The 22859-nt window shown below is 36.8% G+C and overlaps 4 protein-coding genes across 4 annotated transcripts; all 4 read right to left on the reverse strand.

The window, feature by feature from the left end:
* Positions 1-8664: 8664 nt before the first annotated feature.
* Positions 8665-9461, reverse strand: LOC133815846 (protein EXPORTIN 1B-like). Its single transcript, XM_062248633.1, has 3 exons — positions 9399-9461; positions 9242-9319; positions 8665-9099 (listed from the first exon to the last, which is right to left on the reverse strand). Exons 1-3 carry the CDS (start codon positions 9459-9461, stop codon positions 8974-8976), a joined length of 267 nt encoding a protein of 88 aa, XP_062104617.1. The 3' UTR covers positions 8665-8973.
* Positions 9462-9543: 82 nt separating this feature from the next.
* LOC133813934 (protein EXPORTIN 1A-like) lies at positions 9544-10480 on the reverse strand. Its single transcript, XM_062246962.1, has 3 exons — positions 10296-10480; positions 10146-10228; positions 9544-9724 (listed from the first exon to the last, which is right to left on the reverse strand). The coding sequence occupies exons 1-3, from the start codon at positions 10416-10418 to the stop codon at positions 9544-9546; spliced, it is 387 nt and encodes a 128-aa protein (XP_062102946.1). The 5' UTR covers positions 10419-10480.
* A 1469-nt stretch (positions 10481-11949) lies between these two features.
* On the reverse strand, positions 11950-12413 carry LOC133815847 (large ribosomal subunit protein eL21z/eL21y-like). The gene has a single exon (XM_062248634.1). It carries the CDS (start codon positions 12398-12400, stop codon positions 12059-12061), a length of 342 nt encoding a protein of 113 aa, XP_062104618.1. The 5' UTR covers positions 12401-12413; the 3' UTR covers positions 11950-12058.
* Positions 12414-15146: 2733 nt separating this feature from the next.
* Positions 15147-15866, reverse strand: LOC133813935 (uncharacterized). The gene has a single exon (XM_062246963.1). It carries the CDS (start codon positions 15864-15866, stop codon positions 15147-15149), a length of 720 nt encoding a protein of 239 aa, XP_062102947.1.
* Positions 15867-22859: the final 6993 nt, after the last annotated feature.

Consider the following 22859-nt stretch of genomic DNA (forward strand, 5'->3'; position numbering starts at 1 on the left):
ACTTATCCTAACCTTCAGATCTTCATAATTCAGCTCATAGGTTCCTTCGGCCCATGCCCACTGCATGGAAGCACATAACTCACTGCATACAACTGCTAGTGCTAAAAGTAAAACTGATTCAGAGCCACCTTGTTCAGACCTATTCAGGATCCAACTGCTGAAAAAAACTAGGGCTTGACTTATCTTAATTCCTCACCCCTTTTCCCCATGGTGATATCTCAGAGAAGATACATTCTCCTACCTGGAATTTCCACATTCCCGCTATCCAGTTTAACAATATTTTTTCCCATTTACTCCAAGAAGTGATCATCCAAGATTCAAACTACAGCAATTTCATAACTCCCCTGAAGCACCTCAGGATCTAGACACATGCATATATTTCCTCACTCATCTTATAAGATGTTCCTCCAATTATAATTGGATAACCCTCTCTCTCTGATTTGCCACCAGTCAGAGAGTGATAAAATATACTGACTTCCATTTATATACCCATCCCCTTCCTAACCCTTCCAGAACCTGGAAGTCACAATAAAGTCTTCATCTGATAAGATAGACCCTGGGTTCCATGAAGGCTCTCCATCTTTCCCACAAGGAGACTCAAATATTGATCTGCCGTACTACTCACCTATCCTTACAAATAGAATAAACTCACTTGGACTACCAGTCCACAAAGGCTAATACCCATTTCACATCGATCCTTCAACCTGGGAATCCCATCGCGAAACTCATCGCGACGCTCACTTATTCCCACTATGAGATACCCAAAGGCTGTAATGGCCTTGCTGTTTCCTGACATTCTGTCTCAATTTGTGAACAGGTTAAGAACTTGATCACACTTTATTATGTCCCTTTCATCTCAAGCCATCACTATCAAAATTTCCATATCATGTTACCCTTCCATGATGCCTGAATGAAACAAATAAAAGAATAGCATGAGATTCAACCAGAATCTCTTAGTAAACCTCAATATCCATCAGATCCCAAGTCCGATCTCTATACCACCATAAACTCATGTCTGTCACCAAACAACCTTTAGCTAATCCAGCTAAAGCTTCCCATTCAATCTTGCCCGTCTGTGGCTCACTTAACCATCTTCCCTTTTATCTTTCTTGAGATAATAATCTCAAACAATAAACTGGCCGCTTGGCCCGCCAGAACCTCTACCCAGTCCTGGCCAAATCCTTTTATCAACATGTTGCATAGGCAATCACTTCCTCTACCACTAGAATGTCATAACAATCCTCAAACTTATCCTGGTCTATAAAAGACCCAGCACTTTCTCCCCAAGGTACTTGAAATATCTTTACTATCCATGGACACTCCTGTCCCCAAGGCACTCTTCACTCTTGGCAATTCTCCACAGAGAAAACACCACTATACCATCGTCCAAGATGATTACCAATCCCATTCAAATAAATCTTCGAATGCTCTATACATCTGACTCACAAACACTTAGTATCAAACCAATTATCAAGATATACTTAGCACTCACAGTGCTCTAATTTGATACCAACCCAATCTTTTACATAATTTTCTCACTCTGATCTCTAACTGGTCTTAATCAGATCCAAGATCCACCTCAAGGATTCCATCTTACTCAGCAATTGACTTTTAATTCTTATAATTCCACTGAGCCACTCGAAACAGTGCTTACACCCGATTCCATCTCTGGTACTAAACCAATCACCACTCTAGTCTCTTTTCATAAAAAAGACCTAAATACCCTTAGGTCTAAAATAAAACCTTAACAACCACCAAGGCAAAACCGTCCTTTCTCACCTATTTCATTAATCACGGTTAACACCCTCCAATTCTCGATATTCTGAATAACCTCAAACACCAATGATCCATATCCCATTACCCTTTAATTCCCGGTAATGCTCTAATCATTAAATTCACCCCGAGACTCACCCCGAGCCCCGAACTTAATCTCGTTATGACTAGACCGAACACTTTCATCTCATGATTGTCTCATGCCGAATAGCTCGAACCAATCCACCTATAATGTGGCTGTATTAATTAATCACAATCATGCACCCAAAATACACAATTACGCCCACAGCGGCCAAATTACCAAAATGCCCTTATAATAGTAAATACTCCCATATGCATGCATTCACCATCATATAATAATATAATTTACGTAAACATGCATATAATCATTGAATACCATAATAAATCAATTATGGCCCTCTCGGCCTTTTAATCAAGGTCCTAAACCTTATTAGGGAATTTGGGGCATTACACAAGACTTGTCTAAGCGGTTGATTAGTCAGCACATGGATGGGATGCGCCTGAAAGTAGGGGTGGAGTTTATGAGATAAATGAATTAAACTGAGCGCGAGTTTCTCCATCAATGGGTATCTTGACTCTGCCCCCAGTAATCTCTTACTGATGTAGTAAACGGGTCTTTGCACCTTCTCTTCTTCTCGAACAAGCACTGCGCTTATCGCGTGTTCGGTGGTTGAAAGGTATAGGTACAGTATTTCTCCCATTTCAGGTTTCGACAGGATGGGTGGTTCTGCAAGGTGCTTTTTGAGCTCCTGAAAAGCCAGCTCGCATTCCTCCGTCCATTCAAATTTCTTACCTCCCCTTAATAAGTTAAAAAATGGAAGACCACGGTCCGTAGATTTCGAGATGAATCTGCTTAGGGCTGCCATCCTGCCAGTCAAGCTTTGGACATCTTTGTGCCTCCGAGGTAAGGGCATTTCAATCAGGGCCTTGATCTTGTCGGGGTTAGCCTTGATTCCACGAGAGTTTACAATAAAGCCCAGAAATTTTCCTGAAGACACCCCAAAAGTGCACTTCTGAGGATTTAGCTTCATGTTATACTTCCTGAGCACGCCGAAGCACTCTTCGAGGTCATCAACATGGTTCTTGTTGAGTTGAGACTTGACAAGCATGTCATCAACATAAACCTCCATGTTGTTCCCTATTTGTTTTGAAAACATCATGTTTACGAGCTGATGGTATGTGGCTCCAGCATTCTTGAGCCCGAATGGCATGACATTATAGCAGTATAGCCCTTTATCCGTGATGAAGCCGTATGTTCTTGGTCGGGGGCATGCATGGGAATCTGGTTATATCCAGAATAAGCATCCATGAACGACATCAGGCCATGCCCCGCCGTGGCATCCACGAGCTGGTCAATCCTTGGTAACGGAAAATAGTCTTTTGGGCAAGCTTTGTTGAGGTCTGAGTAATCAATACAGGTTCGCCACGTCCCATTGGGCTTTGGGACCAACACCGGATTGGCTACCCAGTCGGGGTAGAAGGCATCCCTAATGAATCGGTTTGCCTTTAACCTGTCAACCTCCTCCTTCAGTGCTTTCTTTCTGTCTTCGTCCAGCTGTCTTCGCTTTTGTTGCTTCGGGGGAAAGCTTTTGTCTATGTTCAGTTCGTGGCTTGCTACATTCGGGCTTATCCCCACCATGTCTGAGTGTGACCACGCAAAGACATCCTGGTTCTTCTTCAAAAAGCAAATTAATTGCTATTTTGCCTCATCTTGGAGGTGTTTTCCGACCTTCACCTTCTTCGAGGGATCAGCTTCCTCGAGCTAAATTTCTTCGAGCTCCTCTAAAGGTTCAAGGTCAACTTTCTCCTCAATCCTTTGATCAATCTCCTCGTCAATCTCTAAGACCGTTCTGTCTTTGTTTTGTACGATGACGAGTGCTTGTGCACTCGTCTGTTTCTTTCCTCTCAAGGAGATGCTATAGCATTCCCTCCCTGCTAATTGGTCTCCTTTCAATGTCCCGACCCCGCTAGTGGTTGGGAGCTTAGGGGCCAAATGCCTTACTGATGAAACTGCCCCCAGCCCGACCAGGGCAGTTCTCCCGAGCAGCACATTGTAGGCTGATGGTAAGTCTACTACCACGAACTCCATCATCTTAGTTGCCGAGACTGGGTAGTCTCCCAAGGTAACGGGGAGCTCGATGGATCCCATGCAGGTGGTTCCTTCTCCTGAGAAGCCATACAAAGTAGTTGCACAAGCTTTCAGGTCGCAAAGGGAGAGTCCCATCTTTTCGAGGGTTGCTTTGTATAGAATGTTGACTGAGCTCCCATTATCTATGAGAACTCGGTGGACACTTTTGTTGGCCAGCTGAAGAGTAATGACCAGCGGATCGTGGTGAGGAAACTGGACATGGGATGCGTCTTCCTCGGTGAAGGTTATTGGTTGTGTCTCAATCCTCTGGCTTTTTGGAGCCCTATGTTCGGGTTCATAAGGAGACCTGTCCCCAGTCTTCAGCTCGTTAACATATCTCTTTTGGGCGTTCCTGCCCACTCCTGCGAGATGAGGCCCTCCCGAGATGGTTATTACATCCTCTCCATCTATCGGAGGGGGCCTGTCTTCTTCCCGAGCTCGGGAACTATTATTTTGTGTCTTCGAAGGTGCGGCTACTCTCTGGCTCGCAGCCGCCTGACTATTATTCTGGTTTTTGACATATTGCCGGAAGTAACCTCTCGAGATCAATCCTTCGATCTCGTCCTTCAGTTGTCGACATTCATCGGTTGTGTGGACGGTGTCTCTGTGAAATCGGCAATACTTACCGGAGTCCCTCTTGGACTTTTGATTTCTCATTGGGTCCGGACGCCTAAAGGGGACCTGGTTTTCATTAGCCAGGTATATGTTCTCCCGAGACTCATTGAGCTCAGTGTATACTCTATACACGGAGAAATATCTCTCCCCTTTCTTTTTCTTTCCTCCCTCGGCTTCGGGGTTACTTCCTTCGTTCTTTTTCCTCTTGGAGGGGTTCTCTGTGGCAGGCTTTGGAGCTGCTGGGTCCGCCGAGGCTGAGGCAGAGTTGATGTTTATCGTTGTAGTTTTGGGCTGGGAAGTCGCATTGAGCGTCGACCTCGCTTCCTCTACATTGACAAACCTCTGCGCTCGTCTGTTAAACTCGGTTATGGACCTTACCGGTTTCCTTTGCATGTCGTCCCAAAGGGCACTTCCCGGCATTACACCAGCTCAGACAGCCATTAGGTGCCCACTGTCATCCACTTCCCGAGCTCGGGCGACTTCCAGATTAAATCTTGTTAAGTAACTTTTTAGTGTTTCGCCCGGCTGTTGTCGGACGTTAGTTAAGGTGGATGCCTCTGGTCTGACCCCCATCATTGCTCTGAACTGCTTCTTAAAGTCTTTAGACAACTGCTCCCAAGAAGTTATTGAGTGTCTCTTATATTTTTCGAACCAACTTTTGGCAAGTCCTGTCAATGATGCTGGAAACAACATGCACCTGAGCTCGTAACCTACGTTATTGGCTCTCATGATAGTGTTGAACGTGCTCAGGTGACTACACGGGTCGGTCTTTCCTTCAAACGTTGGGACGTGAGGGATCCGGAACCCTTGAGGAAATGGAGTATTGGAAATATGAGGAGCAAATGGTTTGAGCTCCTCGTCAGAGTCTTCATACCGATCATTCCTTTGCTCGTTTTTCAAAAGCTTAAAAGCCTTTTCAAGCTGGTCAATTCTTTCTTGGACTGGGTCCGCAAAAGGCACCATCTGGAATCGTCTGTCATCGATCACAATCCCAGGCTCACGTCTCCGCAAGGGATCTCTACGCGTATTCAAGCGACTCCTCAAGTCCAAATTCGTTTGGTCACCATTACCCCGACTCTGATTCAGGTGATCTCGCAGGTCGTGAAGATTTTTGCGGCTTCCGGTATTCTTACGACCTCGGTCATGCTTACTGACCGACCTGGTATCTCCAGACTCATCACTGGTAAAACTCATTGCTTGTTTATTTCGTGATGGATTCTTCCCACGTCGCCTCGTCTCCGCCGTGCGAGACCGAGACGTTTGACTTTTCTCAGATGGGGCGCCTCTCCGCTCCTGGAAAGCCTCCCCGTTTCCTTGTCTTCTCCCCGCACGCCCTTCCCCCTGATCTCGAACGGGTTGAGCGTTCCTGCGGGGGGGCGAAGGATATTTTATGGGTGATGGAGGGAACCGTATAGGCGACGGTGGCTGCCACCCATGTCGTGGCCTAGAGGGTCCAGAATTTGCCCGAGATGGGTCGGTCGCATTTGGTGCGCTCCCAGGTATCTGAGTCCGAGCCTCTGCGGGGGTTCGGTTATTCTCAGTTCCTGCAGGCACTTCCACAGGCGGGTTAGCAGGGGCCCGAGCCCGAGTACTCCTCTGGGGCCTAGGTGGAGCGGATGGCTCTGCTGGTGCCGGAGGTTGAGTCGGCCTCCTTGTGGCAGCGTCTTTTTGTGGATGCCCACGGGGTCTACGGGGAGGAACATGCACGTCCCTTGGGGGAGGGACTTAGTTTTCGCGCGGAGGCAGGGGCTGAGCCACCTGCGCCTCTACGGCTATCCTTGTCAACTCCTCATTCCGTTTGTTGGCCTCTGCCAACAGCTGCTTCAATTGCCAGTATTCAAGTTCCACAATAGGAACATACCGCTCAGGATTGTAATACATATCCTCATCCCTTGGTGGAGGAGGTGGTCCCCGGGAATCAGAAGACCCACTTCTCTCTTCAACATCCGGGTTCTCCATTGGTTGTTTTCCTGGATGTCTTGGGTAATTTTCTTCAGGTGTGTTATGATTGTTAGTGGCCATGAATTTTCAGGGATGAATGCTTAAGGCTCTCAATGAAAGCATCAAACTGTTGACGCCGTTTTTCGTCAACAGTGAAAGAAGAGCACGTAAACAACAAACAGTAATGACCAATTAAAAAATAACAACACAAAACACGATTTTTACGTGGTTCAGCAGTTAAATATGCCTAGTCCACGAGTCTCTGTTATTAAACTCAAGATTATCTCTGAAAATTCTTAAGCATGAATTCTTCAGAGTTTTCTCTCAAGGTTCAGAATTTCGGTCCATTACAATGGTGCACGACTTCTCTATTTATAGAGAAGGATGCAGAATACTATCCCACATATTTTGGGTAGTTACTCTTTTTGGTAAATAAATTAAATGGCTCTAAATGCCTGCAATCCGATATAAATGGAAACGTCCCCTGAAGACCAGGGAGCGTATAACTAATCGAATAATATCCCATGATTTTATGGGATTTACAATAATAAATGCAGAGCACGCCCCTTATAAACAACACTTATAGATATTCAAAGTCATTATCATATATCTCCAAGGCCTTAATCTCCCAGATTTCTCATCAGCTTTCGAGCTAATGACATCTCCTGAGGTCACATGGCTTCGAGATCGTACGTACGTCAGGCTCGGAGTCCCTGATCCGAGGTCATTCCTGAGGATAGAGGCGTCTCGGGAGCTACCTTTCGAGATCGTGAACATTTCGAGGCCACCACATTCGAGGTCGTCTCGAGTCTTGCAGGCTCGATATTTAATCATGGAGCATACTTCGAACTTTACGGGTTCATTCACTGCGAATCCAACTTTCGAGGTCACATTTAACATGGCTCGAAATCTGGGTATAACACTGACCTTATATTGCACGAGAACATCATTGTCCTTCATGGTTTCACGAACAATATTGCCATTTTCATCTTCCACTATGAGAACCTCTTCTGGCTTGGCCATACGAGAAATCATAAGCATTCTTAACTTTGACATTGGCTCAACATATAATTGCCGCCGCTGCATCAGTTGTGATCCAAGGCCATCAACCATACCAGGTAGCAAAGGCATCTGCTTATTCAGTATAAAACCACAGGCTAAAATACGTATCTGTCCCATTACAAATTTTGAAAAAACAAATAACATATAAATAAAAAAGAATCACACAAACAAAGAGATGGAAAGACAATTTCCTTAATAAGCAAAGGTTTGACATAATTCAAGAACAGAGATTACAGGTCACAAAATATTTGATGTCACAAAACTATTATATATTACTATCTCCAACCATTTAGACTACAAAAAGGAAAAGAAAAGAAACCCAACTGCTCTGAAGGTTCAAAAGACAATATTTATGGAAAACACAAATTGAAATGAAAATTACATATATATCATGGAAAACACAAAAATAAGAAACAAATCAACTAATTTTGTATCTGATATACAAAAGTAAACAGTAAACTGCAAGAGGAAAAAGATGATATGTGCAAGTGCAACCATATGAAAATAAAACAATCACACCAAAAACTATAAAATATCATCTGAAAGTAAACAATAAACAAAAGTAAAACAGTAAACTGCAAGAGGAAAATGATGATATGTGCAAGTGCAACCATATGAAAATAAAACAATCACACCAAAAACTATATAATATCATCTGAAAGTTAACATATTCACAATACCTGCAGCCCCATCATGTTTGCCGTTACAGCAGGATTATCCAAATTGTGGTGTGCCTCATATAGTTCCAACACAAACGAATTCCAAAAGTCTAAGCAAACCTGTTCCGGTCATAAAATGATTAAAACTCATTCCAATTTTAACAAATTTCACTTGTATGTTCGAGTCTAGACTACTAAAATATTGGTACCTTGAAAACTTCTGTGTCATCCACATATGAAATTTTGGTAAGATATTCAACACCCATGAGCAAAGCAGCTATGTTCTCTCCAGGAGTTTCCAGCACACGAATGTGAGACTGCACAAGGATAGAACGATGTAAATGTTGCAATGTATTTAAACAGCAACTTCAAATCTTTGAGATTTGACAAGGAAACAATGTGATTGTATATTATCTTATTAAATCCCTTAAGCAGTGAATGTTGCAATGTATTTAAACGGCAACTTCAAATCTTTGATATTTGACAAGGAAACAATGTGATTCCATATTATCTTATTAAATCCCTTAAGCAGTGCCTTATTGACACATTAAGCCTGTTCTACAACTAAATGAACCATAACTTACAGCCATAAGAGGATGGCCATTGAGATATAAATATAACAAAACGTGGTAAATACTAAGATCAAGAAAGTATAAAGGGAAAAAAGAAAAAAACTTGCCTTATAAAATGAAGTGAAAAACAAAGCCAAATTCTCAATAAAAGCTTGCAGAATAGGTAAGTTAAAAAAAAAAAGACATTGCCATAAATAAACAATTATTGAGCGAACACATAAAAAATGGTCTTCATTAAATTTTGAAGCGCCAAAAACAACTTTACCTGCTCTTCGCTGGAACCAATTGCATAAGCCTCGGGAATGTTTGTATTAAGAGGAATCATGGTCTGACCAAAAGGAAGAAAAAAAAATATTAATAGCAACACAGGAACAAGACATACAATTAAATAAAAGAAAAAACTGGACAATGATGTGATGAGTAAGCCAACCAAAGATAGTACTACAATAAGCATTTCATTTCGGACCTACCTGTAACAGTTTCATGAATATGGTGTACATCTTAACGTACTGGGCATTGTAGAAATCTCCAAAATTAAGTGCTGCAACCTAAACACCAGTGCAGTGAACTATGAGAACCAGGCACAGTTTTGAAGCAACTCTTAACTAAATCAGCATACAAACACACCTCTGTCAAACACTGAAGAGTGAGATTCCGATACGATGGCATGGGGAAAAAATTCAGCAGCATTTCAAGCTGTTACATAAACAAACACAATCAGAATTTTGTTCAAATGTACTTACTCTTTTAAGGAAGTTATTAAGTATTAAATTCAAAGGCAATACAACAACCATCTATCAAGCAAAGCACATACCAATGGAGACTCAAATATATATCCCAAGGGAATCCATGAGAGAAATGCGTGCAATGTGGAGAGTGTTGCACGTATAAGCTCAGTTCTTTGAGAGGCTGATAGTACATATAAGCATAGCTCATGAATGAGTTGAAATTCACTGCAACAACCAATCACATTATGTGTGAGAGATTGGAAAAATGCATAAACATATCATTACGGTAACATGTGACATGCCAATTAGAAAATAAAAGCCAAATATATGATGACTATGAACTGGCAGTACGTGACTATCAGTAGTCCAAGATAAGTGATCAGATCACTTGACTTTGTGGTGGCAGTTCACCCGGAAGACATTGTATCAAAATATGTGTATAATAGTGAATAAAAATAACTTAAAAAGTGCATAATGACTTCTCATCAAAGGATATCTAAAAGAACTGTCCTTAATATATATATAATTATAAGCAAATGATAAGTCTACAGAAGGAAAAAAAAAGAGCACTCATGAAACATTACAATATAAAACATGAAATGCATCCCAAAATGAAATAAAAATAAAAAAAACATAAATTATCTACCTGTTCAATGATTGTTCAAGCTCCTTTATCTTACTTTGAGTCATCTCTCCTCTTGAGAAATCAAACACCTCTTCACTTAGAAGCTGAAGAAAACATATTCAAGTAATTAGTGCCAACTAATTCTCAATAGTTTAAGAGAGAGAGAGAAACCTTCAATATAGCCATGCAATTCTCACAAATTGTTTCACTAGTTTTAGCAGCTGAAACAAGATCAGGAATAAAGCTTTGCCATCTTGCTGGCCAATCATGCTTCAAAATCTGTACATTAAACATAGAGGAAGCAAATTAGGGTTGATTATAGAACTTCAAACAGAGATACAACTCACCAAACAAAGTAGCCCCTCACGTCAAACAGAGATACAACTCACCAAACAAAGTAGAAAAAACCAATTTGTCAAAATGAGAAAGTTGCAGGTGGGGAAGGGAACACAAAACTAGAAAGAAATGTATTTAATTTTTTGATTTTATAGAACTTCTTGCAATAAAATAATCTCGTGGCCTTGAAATGTATAAAGAAACAGAAAATCAAACTAGACCCAAATTTGAATATGTTTTACATGATTTGGGATTTGCTTTTCTATGATGTAACTAGCTAGCAAGAAAAATTATAGTAGTTTACTACTACTACTACTACTAATTTCAAGTAAATTTAAAAAGTTTGTATTATCACAGAGAAAACTAATCCAAAATACAATTTAGATCCTTTACCAAATAGGTGGTGGATTTCTTGATGGCATCCTAGCTAAAATACCCACCAATCAAGTAATTTAAGAAATGGGATTTCTTGATGGCATCCAATCAAACAACCTAATAGCTTTATCAACTTCTCCATGTTTAGAAAACCCATAATTATAGAACTCTAAAATATAACATCTAACTTAGAACTTTCATCAAACAGTTTTCTTGCTTCACTCAGAAACACACAAAAACAAAAATCATTAGCACATACTACAAATATGCAATCTGAATTCCAAAGTAAAAATCTTAGTCAAATGAAACTCATAAAATAGTTGGGAAACAGCCAAACTAGTCTTAAAATCAACTACAGTGGCAACAAATCATTCGATGCTATGCAAAGCCAACATCTTTGAGCTAGATGATAGTTAATAAGTAGAAAATTAATTTTCATCTACTTGACCGTTTCAATCAAATCTCATCAGTCTCTCAGTGTTTTTCTTACACAGAAACTGAGATAAAAATTATCTAGATGTGATTAAAAATAAGAAAAGGATTCCTTAAAAAAAAAAAATAACTTACCATGCCTTTCATTAAGATCACTAATAGTTGTCTTTTTGTCTAATTCTGATCAAGAGTTCAGTATTACAGTATATCTATAGACAATGAAGCTCAGGGAGGAGGTTTAAGCTCAGTATTACAGTATATCTATATTCGCTCAACTCTATAGACAGATGTAACTCATAAAAGTATATCTCAGAAACAGTATTACATGTATATACCTGAGCGAATATTGAGTTGACTTCAGAAATTTATTCAAAAAAAATCTTAATAAATGAAGACCTGATGCCGTGAGATACTGAGGTGTTGTGCCTACTGCTTGCTGCCATCTGGCTTTTGTGAAGCTTTGAGGTGTCCTTCCGAATTGATGCCATGACTAGTGAGGTGAGCTGCCTTGAAGACCTGGTGTCATGAGAATGCCTCTTGCTTTTTGTCTTTCATAAATCGAAAATCTTGGACTCTTGGAATATTTCTGTACACAACAAAAATAGCACAAAAATTTTTTAAAACAAAATTGTACTTAGAATAGTATTCAAAATATGAAAACTAACAATGACTTCGAGTACTTGAACTAATTAAGGAAATGTTTCCATTGGTAGTCTTGAAAACAAAATCAAAACCAGACAAGAACAGAACAAAACAGAACATTGAGAAGAAAAAATAATACATAAAAAGATCTAATAACCACCCTTGAGATCGTTGACAACATCATAAGGAATGGGGGTGACAGTTTCCAACTGAGCTCCTTCGACCATGAAACCTGGCCTGGGACCCTCTGGCTGCCTCTTGGTGCTGATGGCCTCACCCTTCAACTTGGCCTTGGCCTTGAGCTTATCGTTCCTTAACTTTCTGTTTCTGAACTCCTCAGTGCATCTAGAGGGCTGGACATGCTCCACACGAACATGAATCCTCTTCTTAATGATGCGGTTCCCAACATGCTTGTTAACCTCCACGCCAATAGCGCGCTTGGTGATGTTCCAGACACGCCCAATTCGGCCATGGTAGAACTTGTGGGGCATACCCTTGTGAATGGCGCCGTTAAACTTTCAAATCCATAAATCAACACCAAAAAAAAATCAAAATTGACAGGCTTAGTTACCTTAGTTTACATATAAATCATACTTCATATCTCATAAATTAAAAAAATGGGTTAATGTTACCTTACTTCACATAATGGACAAACTCGGTTGCCCATCGCCCATGAAGGAAAGGCCTCTGGTTCGCGCTAGGGAGAAGAAAGGGTCAAAGCACTTTGGGGAGCATCTGCTTCGCCCCTTATTGCATCTTTTCATCATCGTCCCAAAGCCCTTTCTTGGGACCCTTCATCATTGATCCTTAGCACCCACATCTGAAAGAGAATGAGAGAGAGAGAGAGGTGAACGATGGTTCCAAACCAGAGAGAGCGAAAGAAATAGTCACTGTGAGTGGGATGAACGAGAGATTGAGAGAAGGCAAGAGATTGGAGTATGTGTGGCTATTTTTAGAGGGAGAGAAAAAGAGACAGAGGGGAACACGGTTAGGGTTGATTTGTGAAGAAGAAGATACAAGAGAGAGAGAGAGAGAGATACTTTAGGGCTAATAGAATATTAGAGGGGGAGATGGAAAAGCTAGTGGTGGGCTGTAAAATTTTACTGTACCGAGCGCGCCTGATTTTTCTATTTAACCATAGCGTTTTTTAAAAATTGTCATTTTTTGGTGTTATATTAGGCTAAAATTCTTGTAGTGAGATTTATGATAACTTATTGGAACTTGATTTCATAGGCCCATGGTCCCCATTGTACCTTGGATAAAATCATCTAGATAGTCTCAATTAATTGATTTAATCATCAATTAGAATTATCAAAGTTGACCAAGTCAATTTTGGATAGCTTCACAGAGTTGTCTAATTTTGAGAAGAAAAGAGAAATTATGGCAGATTTATTCATTAAAAATAAATTAGTATCTAAATTAATAAATAAGTTTAAATCATGGTTCAAATTATAAATAATTAATTTGATTAAGGATTTAATTAATTAAATCGATAGAAAATAATACAGACATTGATTTTAAGTCCAATGGGCTTATAATCAAATAGGAAATTTCACGGGGCCTAAAGCCCATGATAATTTCGACCTAGGGATTTAAAATGGCTATTATTTTATTGATTTTTAATTAAATTAAATGACCTAATTGAGTCTATAAAAGGAGTGCTTAGAGAGAAGTCATCAGTTAAGATTTCTGAGACGACAGATAAGTTTAATCACTAGTTTTCTGATAGTTTTAGATTCTCTCTAAACACAAGTCTTTTTCTAAGCCTCTTTGTTATTTTCTCTTCTTCTCTCTATATCTATCTCATTTGTTGAGAATTGCCCACACTAGTCTAGGTGATTTTAAGGATACATTGGAAGATTGTGAAGAAAATAGAAGATCGGTTCAGCTTCTTGATAATACTCTGCGACAGAGAGGATATAAGAGTTAGAGAAACTGAAGGAAGGACTCTTTCATTTCGCTGTGTATATTGTAAGTATTCTATTCATTGTTTCTCTTTGAATTCAATTTTAGAAACATGTTTTAGGCTATCTCGTATTAATTTGTTTAATATTAGATATACATGAAAATAAATAAAGATCTTGTATAAGGTAATCCAACATAAATCGACCCTAGGTTATCCTCCAAGCCTTTCCAGCCTTTAACTCCTCAATTCCCAAAGCTTAATTCCCTTGACTTCCATCAAAACCAAGTTTCAGAAACCAATTCTATCACAGTTCAGAAAACTCATCAAAACCTTGAAACCTTACCTAAATAAAGTGGCTAAGCTTTATCAAAGATCCTAGCCCCAAGCTCCAGCCTAAGGTTCCCTTGATGTACAGCCTCAAAAACCTTCAAGGAGATGTGAAGAAATGGCCAAACCGAGAGAGAGAACGAGATATACCATATACCCTGTTTTCCTTCTTTCCTTTTTCCTCTTCTTCTCTTTTCTTTTAGCTTCTATACCCTTCTACAAATCCCACTAAATCCATAAAGGCAGAATGAACCTTACCCCTTATTAAACCAAATGACCATTTTGCCTTCCCACTTAAATCCTAAACCTTTAATCCTTTCAAGGGCATTTTGGTCATTTGTTCCCAATTCTCGCTAATTTCTCGAGTGTCTCTAATAATTACCGCTTAAACCCCAACACCTAACTAATCACCAATTATTGTCCTCAATGTCAAATATTCTCCAATATATTTCCCAAATTCCCATAAATACCCCCGGGCTCCCCCGAGCCGGGTATAAATCCCCACCGTGACTTTTCCACTAAACTGCTCACCAGGATCGCCTCGAGTCACAAGCTACAAATGTATCCACAGAATAATGTGGTCTTAACAATTTATTACAAATAATTACATTTATGCCCTCAACAGGGCAAAATTACAAACATGCCTTTATAAACAAAATAGGGCCAACATGCATATTTAATACTCATAAAATGCATTTAATCATATCCATGTACTCATATAATCATGCATGGCACATAATCATGCATTCAGTCATTTATTCACATAAATATCAATTATGCCCTCCCAGCACACTAATCAAGGCCCTTAAGCCTTATTAGCAATTTTGGGTCGTTACAATTTCTTTATTAACAAAAAAAAAAATCATAATAAGTTCTAAAAATAAATACGTAAACATAAGTCCATAAACTTAACATACCAAACTAAAGTACTTAAAATAAAATAAGTAACAGACAAATATGTCAAACATGACCAAATAAAATAACTCTAATTATGGACTTTCTCATCACCAATAGAAATTCTTATTGCCATTGATGGGATCATCAGCAAAATCCAAGTTTGTAAAATCCAAGGATTCATTGAGGAGGTCATCATCTTGATAGGCAAAGTTTGCTTCTATATTTTTCTCCTTCTCCTTTAAAGAGACTTGATAAAGATCAACAAGATGTTTAGAGGTACGAGTACGTGACAAATGTCCTTTCATACCGCATCTAAAACATAAGTTTTCATAAGTTTGTTGATTCTTATTTTGTGGACTCTTTCCCTTATGTTCATTGCTTGTGGTTTTCAGTAAAGTAGAGGAGTTGTTATTATAACCACCACGTTGCCAAAATTTACTTCGACCCTTACTATGTCTGCGTCCACGTCCATGACCACGACTATGGCTTTGATTATGGTCACGACCACGATTGTCGAATGTTATAGCATTCACTTCAGGGAATGGGACAGACCCAGTTGGGCGAGATACATGATTTTTCATCAAAAGTTTATTATTTTGTTTTGTTACTTGAAGACACGAAATTGATTCTAAGTACTTTTTAAAACCTCGTCCTCTGTATTGCTGCTGTAAAAGTAAATTTGAGGCATGAAAAGTAGAATATGTTTTTTCTAACATATCATTGTCAATAATCTTTTCTCCGCACAATTTTAATTTAGAAGTAATTTTAAACATTGCAGAGTTATACTCACTTACTGATTTAAATCTTGCAACCTCAGGTGCAACCATTCATATTGAGCATTTGGCAGTATGACAGTTTTTTGGTGGTCATATAATTCTTTCAAATTTTTCCAAAGAGTAAGAGGATCTCTTATCGTCAGATATTCAGATTTTAACCCCTCGTGGAGATGGTGGCGAAGAAAAATCATTGTATTGGCCTTATTTTGACTTGATGCTTCGTTTTTATATCTTTGATGGTGTCTCCAAGACCCTTAGCATCCAAGTGGATTTCAGCATCAAGAATCCATGATAAGTATTTCTTCCAGAAATATCAAGTGGCACAAAGTCGAGTTTTGTGAGATTTTCCATGAAGAAAACTATCGTAGAATGATATTCAAAGTATTAGAAAAATAAACATTTGAGAAATTATATTGCAAACACTATTAAGAAATAAAGTGATAAGTGTGATGTACCAAATAATTCTTTCTTGACTAATAAAATTTAATCTCTAATAGCATAAAAGAAAAACAAGTGAACTAAAAAAATATAGGTATATATTAATATTAAATTAAAACGTAACATATATAGAAGATCACACATATATTAACACATATAATAACACATATAATTCTAATAAGGTAATACAATTATAATAAGGTAGCGTGTAATAAGGTGATAACATGACTAGTAATTATATAAGCAAATCATATTTATTAAAATAATAATGATAACGTGTACCAAACCATAAAAGCATAATTATTAAGGGAATAATAATAAATATTAAAATAAACTTAACATTGACATATACATATTATAGACACATTTATAATTAAAATAGCTGCTTGAAATTGTTTCGGTCAGAGGATGATATATATATGTGACTATATATATTTGTATAGTGTATTATGACTTCGAAACAATTCAAGAATTTCAGTAAACAATCTTTACCTTGGTTAGAGACTCGTGTTAATAACATGTTATAAAACTATTAAGAGTAAACTAAAATATAAAAGCAGAGAAAAAGACAAATAAACAGTAATGCAAAAAATGAGTGAAATATTGTGTCTCATTTCAATGGGTAAATGACCCTTATTTATGCAAATAAATATACTCTAAGAAAATTGAATAATTTCTCTGAAGACAATCAATAATAAATACTGATATTTTATTTTAAATAACCTAGTGATTCTTCGTTATTATAGACATCATTCTTATAATATTTATAACACAAACATGATTTTTAAAAAAATTATTTACACACATCTATTCATCAATTCAAAACAATCGGATGGCTCACATCTAACAACACAATTATTTCTCAATAAACTATGAATTAATGGAACAAAATTGGTACCCTCTTTTCAAATAAATGTATAATTCTGGAATAAAGAAGTTGATTAAAATCATTTTTCATGTGTCAGTGGCAGCCATATTATATATTCTCTAATAATATATACAAATAAATTAAACATAATAAATATGATAAATCCAAATACAAAGGTTGAGTAATTTAGAAGGATGAAAGCCCAAAATATAGTCGATGAAATTAAATCGCACAACCTGCGGTTGTTAGTTTGGCATCCAAAGCTAGCCTGGCTGAGGCTGACTGATAAAGACTGTAGTCTCTGTTTGGGGTTCCTATTATTTTACATTTATTCTAACAACGTGTTTGAGAATGAATAACAGCCTATGCTCTTGCTAGATATGCAATTAATTAGTGTGGACACACACTGATTTAATTTGGCTGGTGGATCACACTGCTGCTCCAATCTATTCTATTCTCTTATTGTAAATGAATTCTCTCATCAATTATAACAGTCTCTTTCTTAATAAGAAGAAGAAAAAAAAACTTGTTTGTTTGAATTCTGATGTAATTATTAATTATTCTAGTGATTATATATATTTTAATATATAGTTGAAGTGTATTTTAAAAGAGTAATAATATGACTATTGTAACTCGATTGAATTTTGCAACTTAACATAAATGTGAGAATGTTAACTAAACTTTAAATATATATGGACAAAAAAATAATAAAGCCAAATATGGTAATACACGCTTAATACAAAAATATAAATATGGAATTCTCATAAACTAACAAACCAGATTCCCATATTTTTCGATCAAGAAAAAGATTTCGCCCACTGCCAATCAAGAAAAATATTTTCCGCCTACTGCAATTCGTCGACCATTTTTTCCAATCACAACTTCATATTCTCCATTGTTTCCGATCAAAATCCGATCAAGAACTGGTGGCTGCTACTCTCATCTTGGTCTCCTCTTGGATAAAATTCTGACAGTAACATCATCTTCACACAGTTTCTCTCCATCTTTCTCCAGTCATCGAATTAAACATTCAATTCAATTTCAGATCAATTGATCTTCTTCTCCGGCAGCTGAAACTGGTTTTGGATTCTTTTCCAATAATCAGATCTTCTTCTCCGATTACATCACCTGCTTTTACCTTCGCTCACATCAGCAAAAGCAGAAATCCATCAACTTCTCTGATTTCTCAAACAGGTAAGCAAATCTTTTTTCAAATATACGACATGCAAAATATTTACACAAAGAATCTGCAAATTACTTCTTGAGAAAATTCTTGACTCAAACTACTTGTTTCAAAACTTTTTTAATTACACACATGAAACCAGTTACATCACAAAAAAGTTCAACATTTACATAATTCAAAAATTACAAAATAATATAAAAAAAACAACAAAATAAATACAGTAACCAGCTACATACGAAATATAATAATAATAACATTCTCCATAATAATTTATCATGCAGTAACCAGTTACACACACAAAAACAAAACATAATGCATATTTGAAAAAAAAAAAAAAAAGACAACACATTCACTAAAGTAACCAGTTACACACACAAAAACAGAACATAATGCAACATAAATAATTATAGAACTTGGAAAATAGTTCTCGATTCACTAAAAGAAACCGGTTACTTAAATAATTTCAACATATGATAATATTCATTCACTAACACAACCAGATACATTTTAAACAACACTAAAAATTATGTTGTGCTATATTGCAGATATGGAGTCCATAATGACATTGATTCGATTTGGAAGAAAATGGACAGATAGATGTCAGTATGATGACTACACCATGACTGGACTGATAATACCAACAAATTGTTCTCTAAACAATTTGGTTCATTTAGTGAAAACTGAGATAAAATGCAATATTCAAAATATTGAGCTGAGTTACCAGTTATCACCAGGTATGCCACCAATGAAATTACTCACTGACAATTCAGTCCTATTCTACATTGAGCTGAAAAAGAAGCAAAATGAAGTAACTGAGCTACCACTATGCATCACCACTGTTGATCAAACAATAGCTGAAACTGTTCAACACAATACATATGAAGAAGAAACACAAAAACAGAACACAGATTTAGAAAAGCTAGTTCTTCAACTAAACAACGAGCAATCAGCTACAGAATTACAATATGACGAAGCAACCTACACGAGAAATAACCAGGTACAAGCCTTCCCAAATATTACAGACATAGCTGATGATGTAGCAGAATTTATCATAGAGAGAACAGAAGAAAACAAAAGAAAAAGAGAAGAAGAAACAAAAATTATAACTGATCATAAAATTTTCAAAGTTGAAGAAGGCCAGATTTATAAGGACAAAAAGCTCTTAAAATCTGCTCTATGTTATTATGCTATGATCCACAACATCCAATTCAAGACAAAAAGATCTGAACCGAGAGAGTACATGGTAACCTGTGTGGATGACAATTGTAACTGGTTACTTAGAGCTTCAAAGTTCAAGAAAACAGAAACATTTAAAATCAGAAAGTATGTAAAAACTCACACCTGCTCCTTGGATATCATTATGGAAGATCACAGGCAGGCTAATTGCAATATCATTGGGGAAATAATAAAATCAAAATACATGTCAATAAAGAGAGTACACACACCACATGACATAATCAACGACATGCTAGATGATTATGGTGTTTCAATGGGGTACCAAAAAGCCTGGAGAGTAGGAGAAAAAGCTTTAGAATTGGCAAGGGGAAACCAAGATGATTCATACCAAAAACTTCCCATCTACCTTCACATGCTAAAAGTCTCGAACCCAAGTACAATAACACACCTGGTTACAGACAATAAAGATCACTTCAAATATATGTACCTAGCATTTGCAAATTCCATCAAAGGATGGAAACACTGTAGGCCAGTCATTGTGATAGATGGAACTTACTTGAAGACATCATTTGGGGGAACTTTATTCACTACTTCAACAATGGATGCTAACAACAACATATTTCCATTAGCCTTTGGAATAGGAGACTCTGAAAATGATTCATCATGGTTATGGTTTTTCACAAAGCTAAAGGAGACATATGGAGAAAGAGAAGGTATTGTTTTCTTTTTTATATTCTTATTGAAACAAACTAAACACATAAAATTATCAGTTTAATAATAATCCAGCAATAAAATAGTAAAAACAGTGTAAAAAAATAACAGTCATATAAATTAATGAAACCAGTTACTCAATTAGGACAGAATAACCAGTTACTCCATTGTGATTTTGCAAACAGGTATGGCAATCATGTCAGACAGGCACAAAAGCATAGAAAATGCTATAGACGATGTATACCCAAAAGCTTTCCATGGAGCATGCATATTCCACCTGTTAAACAACATCAAAGTCAATTTCGGTGTCCATGGGGAGGACCTAAACCTAAACTTTGTCAAAGCAGCAAAGGCATACAGGGTACAATCATTTGAGCACTACATGCATGAAATAGACAAGATTGACACACGCATAAGACCATATTTACAAAAAATTGGATATTCAACTTGGTCTAGATGCCATGCTTCAACAAGAAGATATACAATAATGACATCAAATATAGCCGAATCAATAAATCCTGCATTGAAAGCTGCAAGAACACTGCCAATCACTACAAAGATGGAAGGCCTTCGAAGTTTAGTTCAAAAATGGGTATGGAAAAATGGTATCGAAGCAAACGGAACATTCACACAAGTAACAACAGATACTGAAATTGTGCTTAGAGAAAACTTTATTCGTGCCATTAAATTTCAGGTACCTGACATATATTGAGCACTGAATATTATTTACCAAAATTTTTAGTAACCAGTTACTAAAAAATATCACAGTATCCAGTTTCTAACATGTATTCCTCTACTAAAATAAATAGGTCTTCCCAGTAAACACTATACTGTACCAAGTTGTGGTTGAACAGAAAGGAAATTTTTTGGTCAACCTAATGGAGAAAACATGTGAATGCAAAAGGTTCCAACAAGATGAAATACCGTGTGCACATGCAATAGCAGTATTCGCCAAAACACGGCTGAAAACATATGATTATGTTGCTGATTACTACAAAACTACAACTATGAAAGCAACATATGAGTCAACTGTTCATCCATTGCCAAATGAAAGCGAATGGACACTGCCAGAGACTTTAAACAAAATTGTCCTACCACCAAAATCAAGAAAATCACCAGGCCGCCCTAGAAGGAAAAGAATCAGATCTAGAGGAGAACCAAAGGTGCAGATAAAATGTGGAAGATGCGCGCAGCCAGGACATAATAGAAAAACATGCAGGAATGAACCAATCCCAAAGCAGCGAAACCCAACAAAGTCAAAGAAAATAGACAATAATTTTCTAAAGAATAGATATACTACAATTTCAATAATTTCAATTGATGTAATAAAATTGTATCCTAATGTTTTCTACTTCAATAAAAGTACAAACTTTTTAAGCATTTTACATTTTATAAACTTGATACTCAACTTCATGGTTCCAAACACAATATATTCAAAATCTGAAGACTCAAGTACGTGGTTACAACACATATTATAGAAAGAAAAAAAATAGATACTATAAGTAAATTTAACAAACGACTATATATACATGTAACCTACGATTTAAAACCTAATTATATAATCACAAATCTTTCACAAAAAAAAAACATAAATATTATAAACTTGATACTCAACTTCTTGGTTCCAACACAAGATATTCAAAATCTGAAGATTCAAGTACCTGGTTACAACATATAAAATAGAAAGAAAAAAAAATAGTTACTATAAGTAAATTTAACAAACGACTATATATTAATGTAACCAACGACTTAAATAACCTAGTTATATAATCACAAATCTTTCACACACAAAAAAAAAAAAAGAAACATAAATATATCAAAAAATAATTAAAAAAATAGAAATAAAAACTAAAGAAACAGTAACCAGTTACCTGAAACAAATAGCTTTTACTATCTAAAACAGAAGTAACCGGTTACACCATCTTCATACAATAATAATTGAAATCTATATGAAAAAAAAACATGTACATAACAATATCTTCAAACTTTAAAAAAAACTCACCAACTCTATTGAAAAAAAAAACATACACATTAAAATAAAATACATTAAAAAAAACTTTATATTAAGCCAGAAGGTAAAACCAATTCTGACAAAAAAAAAACATAGATAAGTACAGTACTAAAACAGTATCCAGTTACAAACCACAACTTCACTATTAAACAAAGAAAAAAAAAGACATGGTCATTAATACAACTAAAAAAAAACTGCAAAAATCTCTACTTATAATTCCTCCTCCTCTTTGATTTCTTTGATAGAGCATCATCTTCTGTCTTGTACCCACCAATTTGCTTCTTTTTTGCATGACTATACAAGTTAATGGCAAGATAATCACGATAGGTAGCAATTTTGGCAGCCATGTTGTTTAGGATGTCATCAATCTTCCCATGGATAAACAAATCAGCATACTTGATAACAAATACTCCACAATCACTGCAAAAAAAAAAACAACAAATGAAATTATTTAAAACAAACAAAATAGAAAAATAAAAAACAATATACAAAAACCAGTTACTTACTTATCCTCTTGAAACAGCAAGTTTTTGGCAAAGTTAAAATCAATTGGATCCTTCTTCCCAACAGAATATGGACCAACATTCAAATCCAAATCTTTCCTAGAACAATTAAAATCAAGAAAGTCTATAAAATATGGTAAAACAACAGAATAAG

This window comes from Humulus lupulus, chromosome 2, assembly GCF_963169125.1.
Source record: "Humulus lupulus chromosome 2, drHumLupu1.1, whole genome shotgun sequence".
NCBI classification, from domain to species: Eukaryota; Viridiplantae; Streptophyta; class Magnoliopsida; order Rosales; family Cannabaceae; genus Humulus; species Humulus lupulus.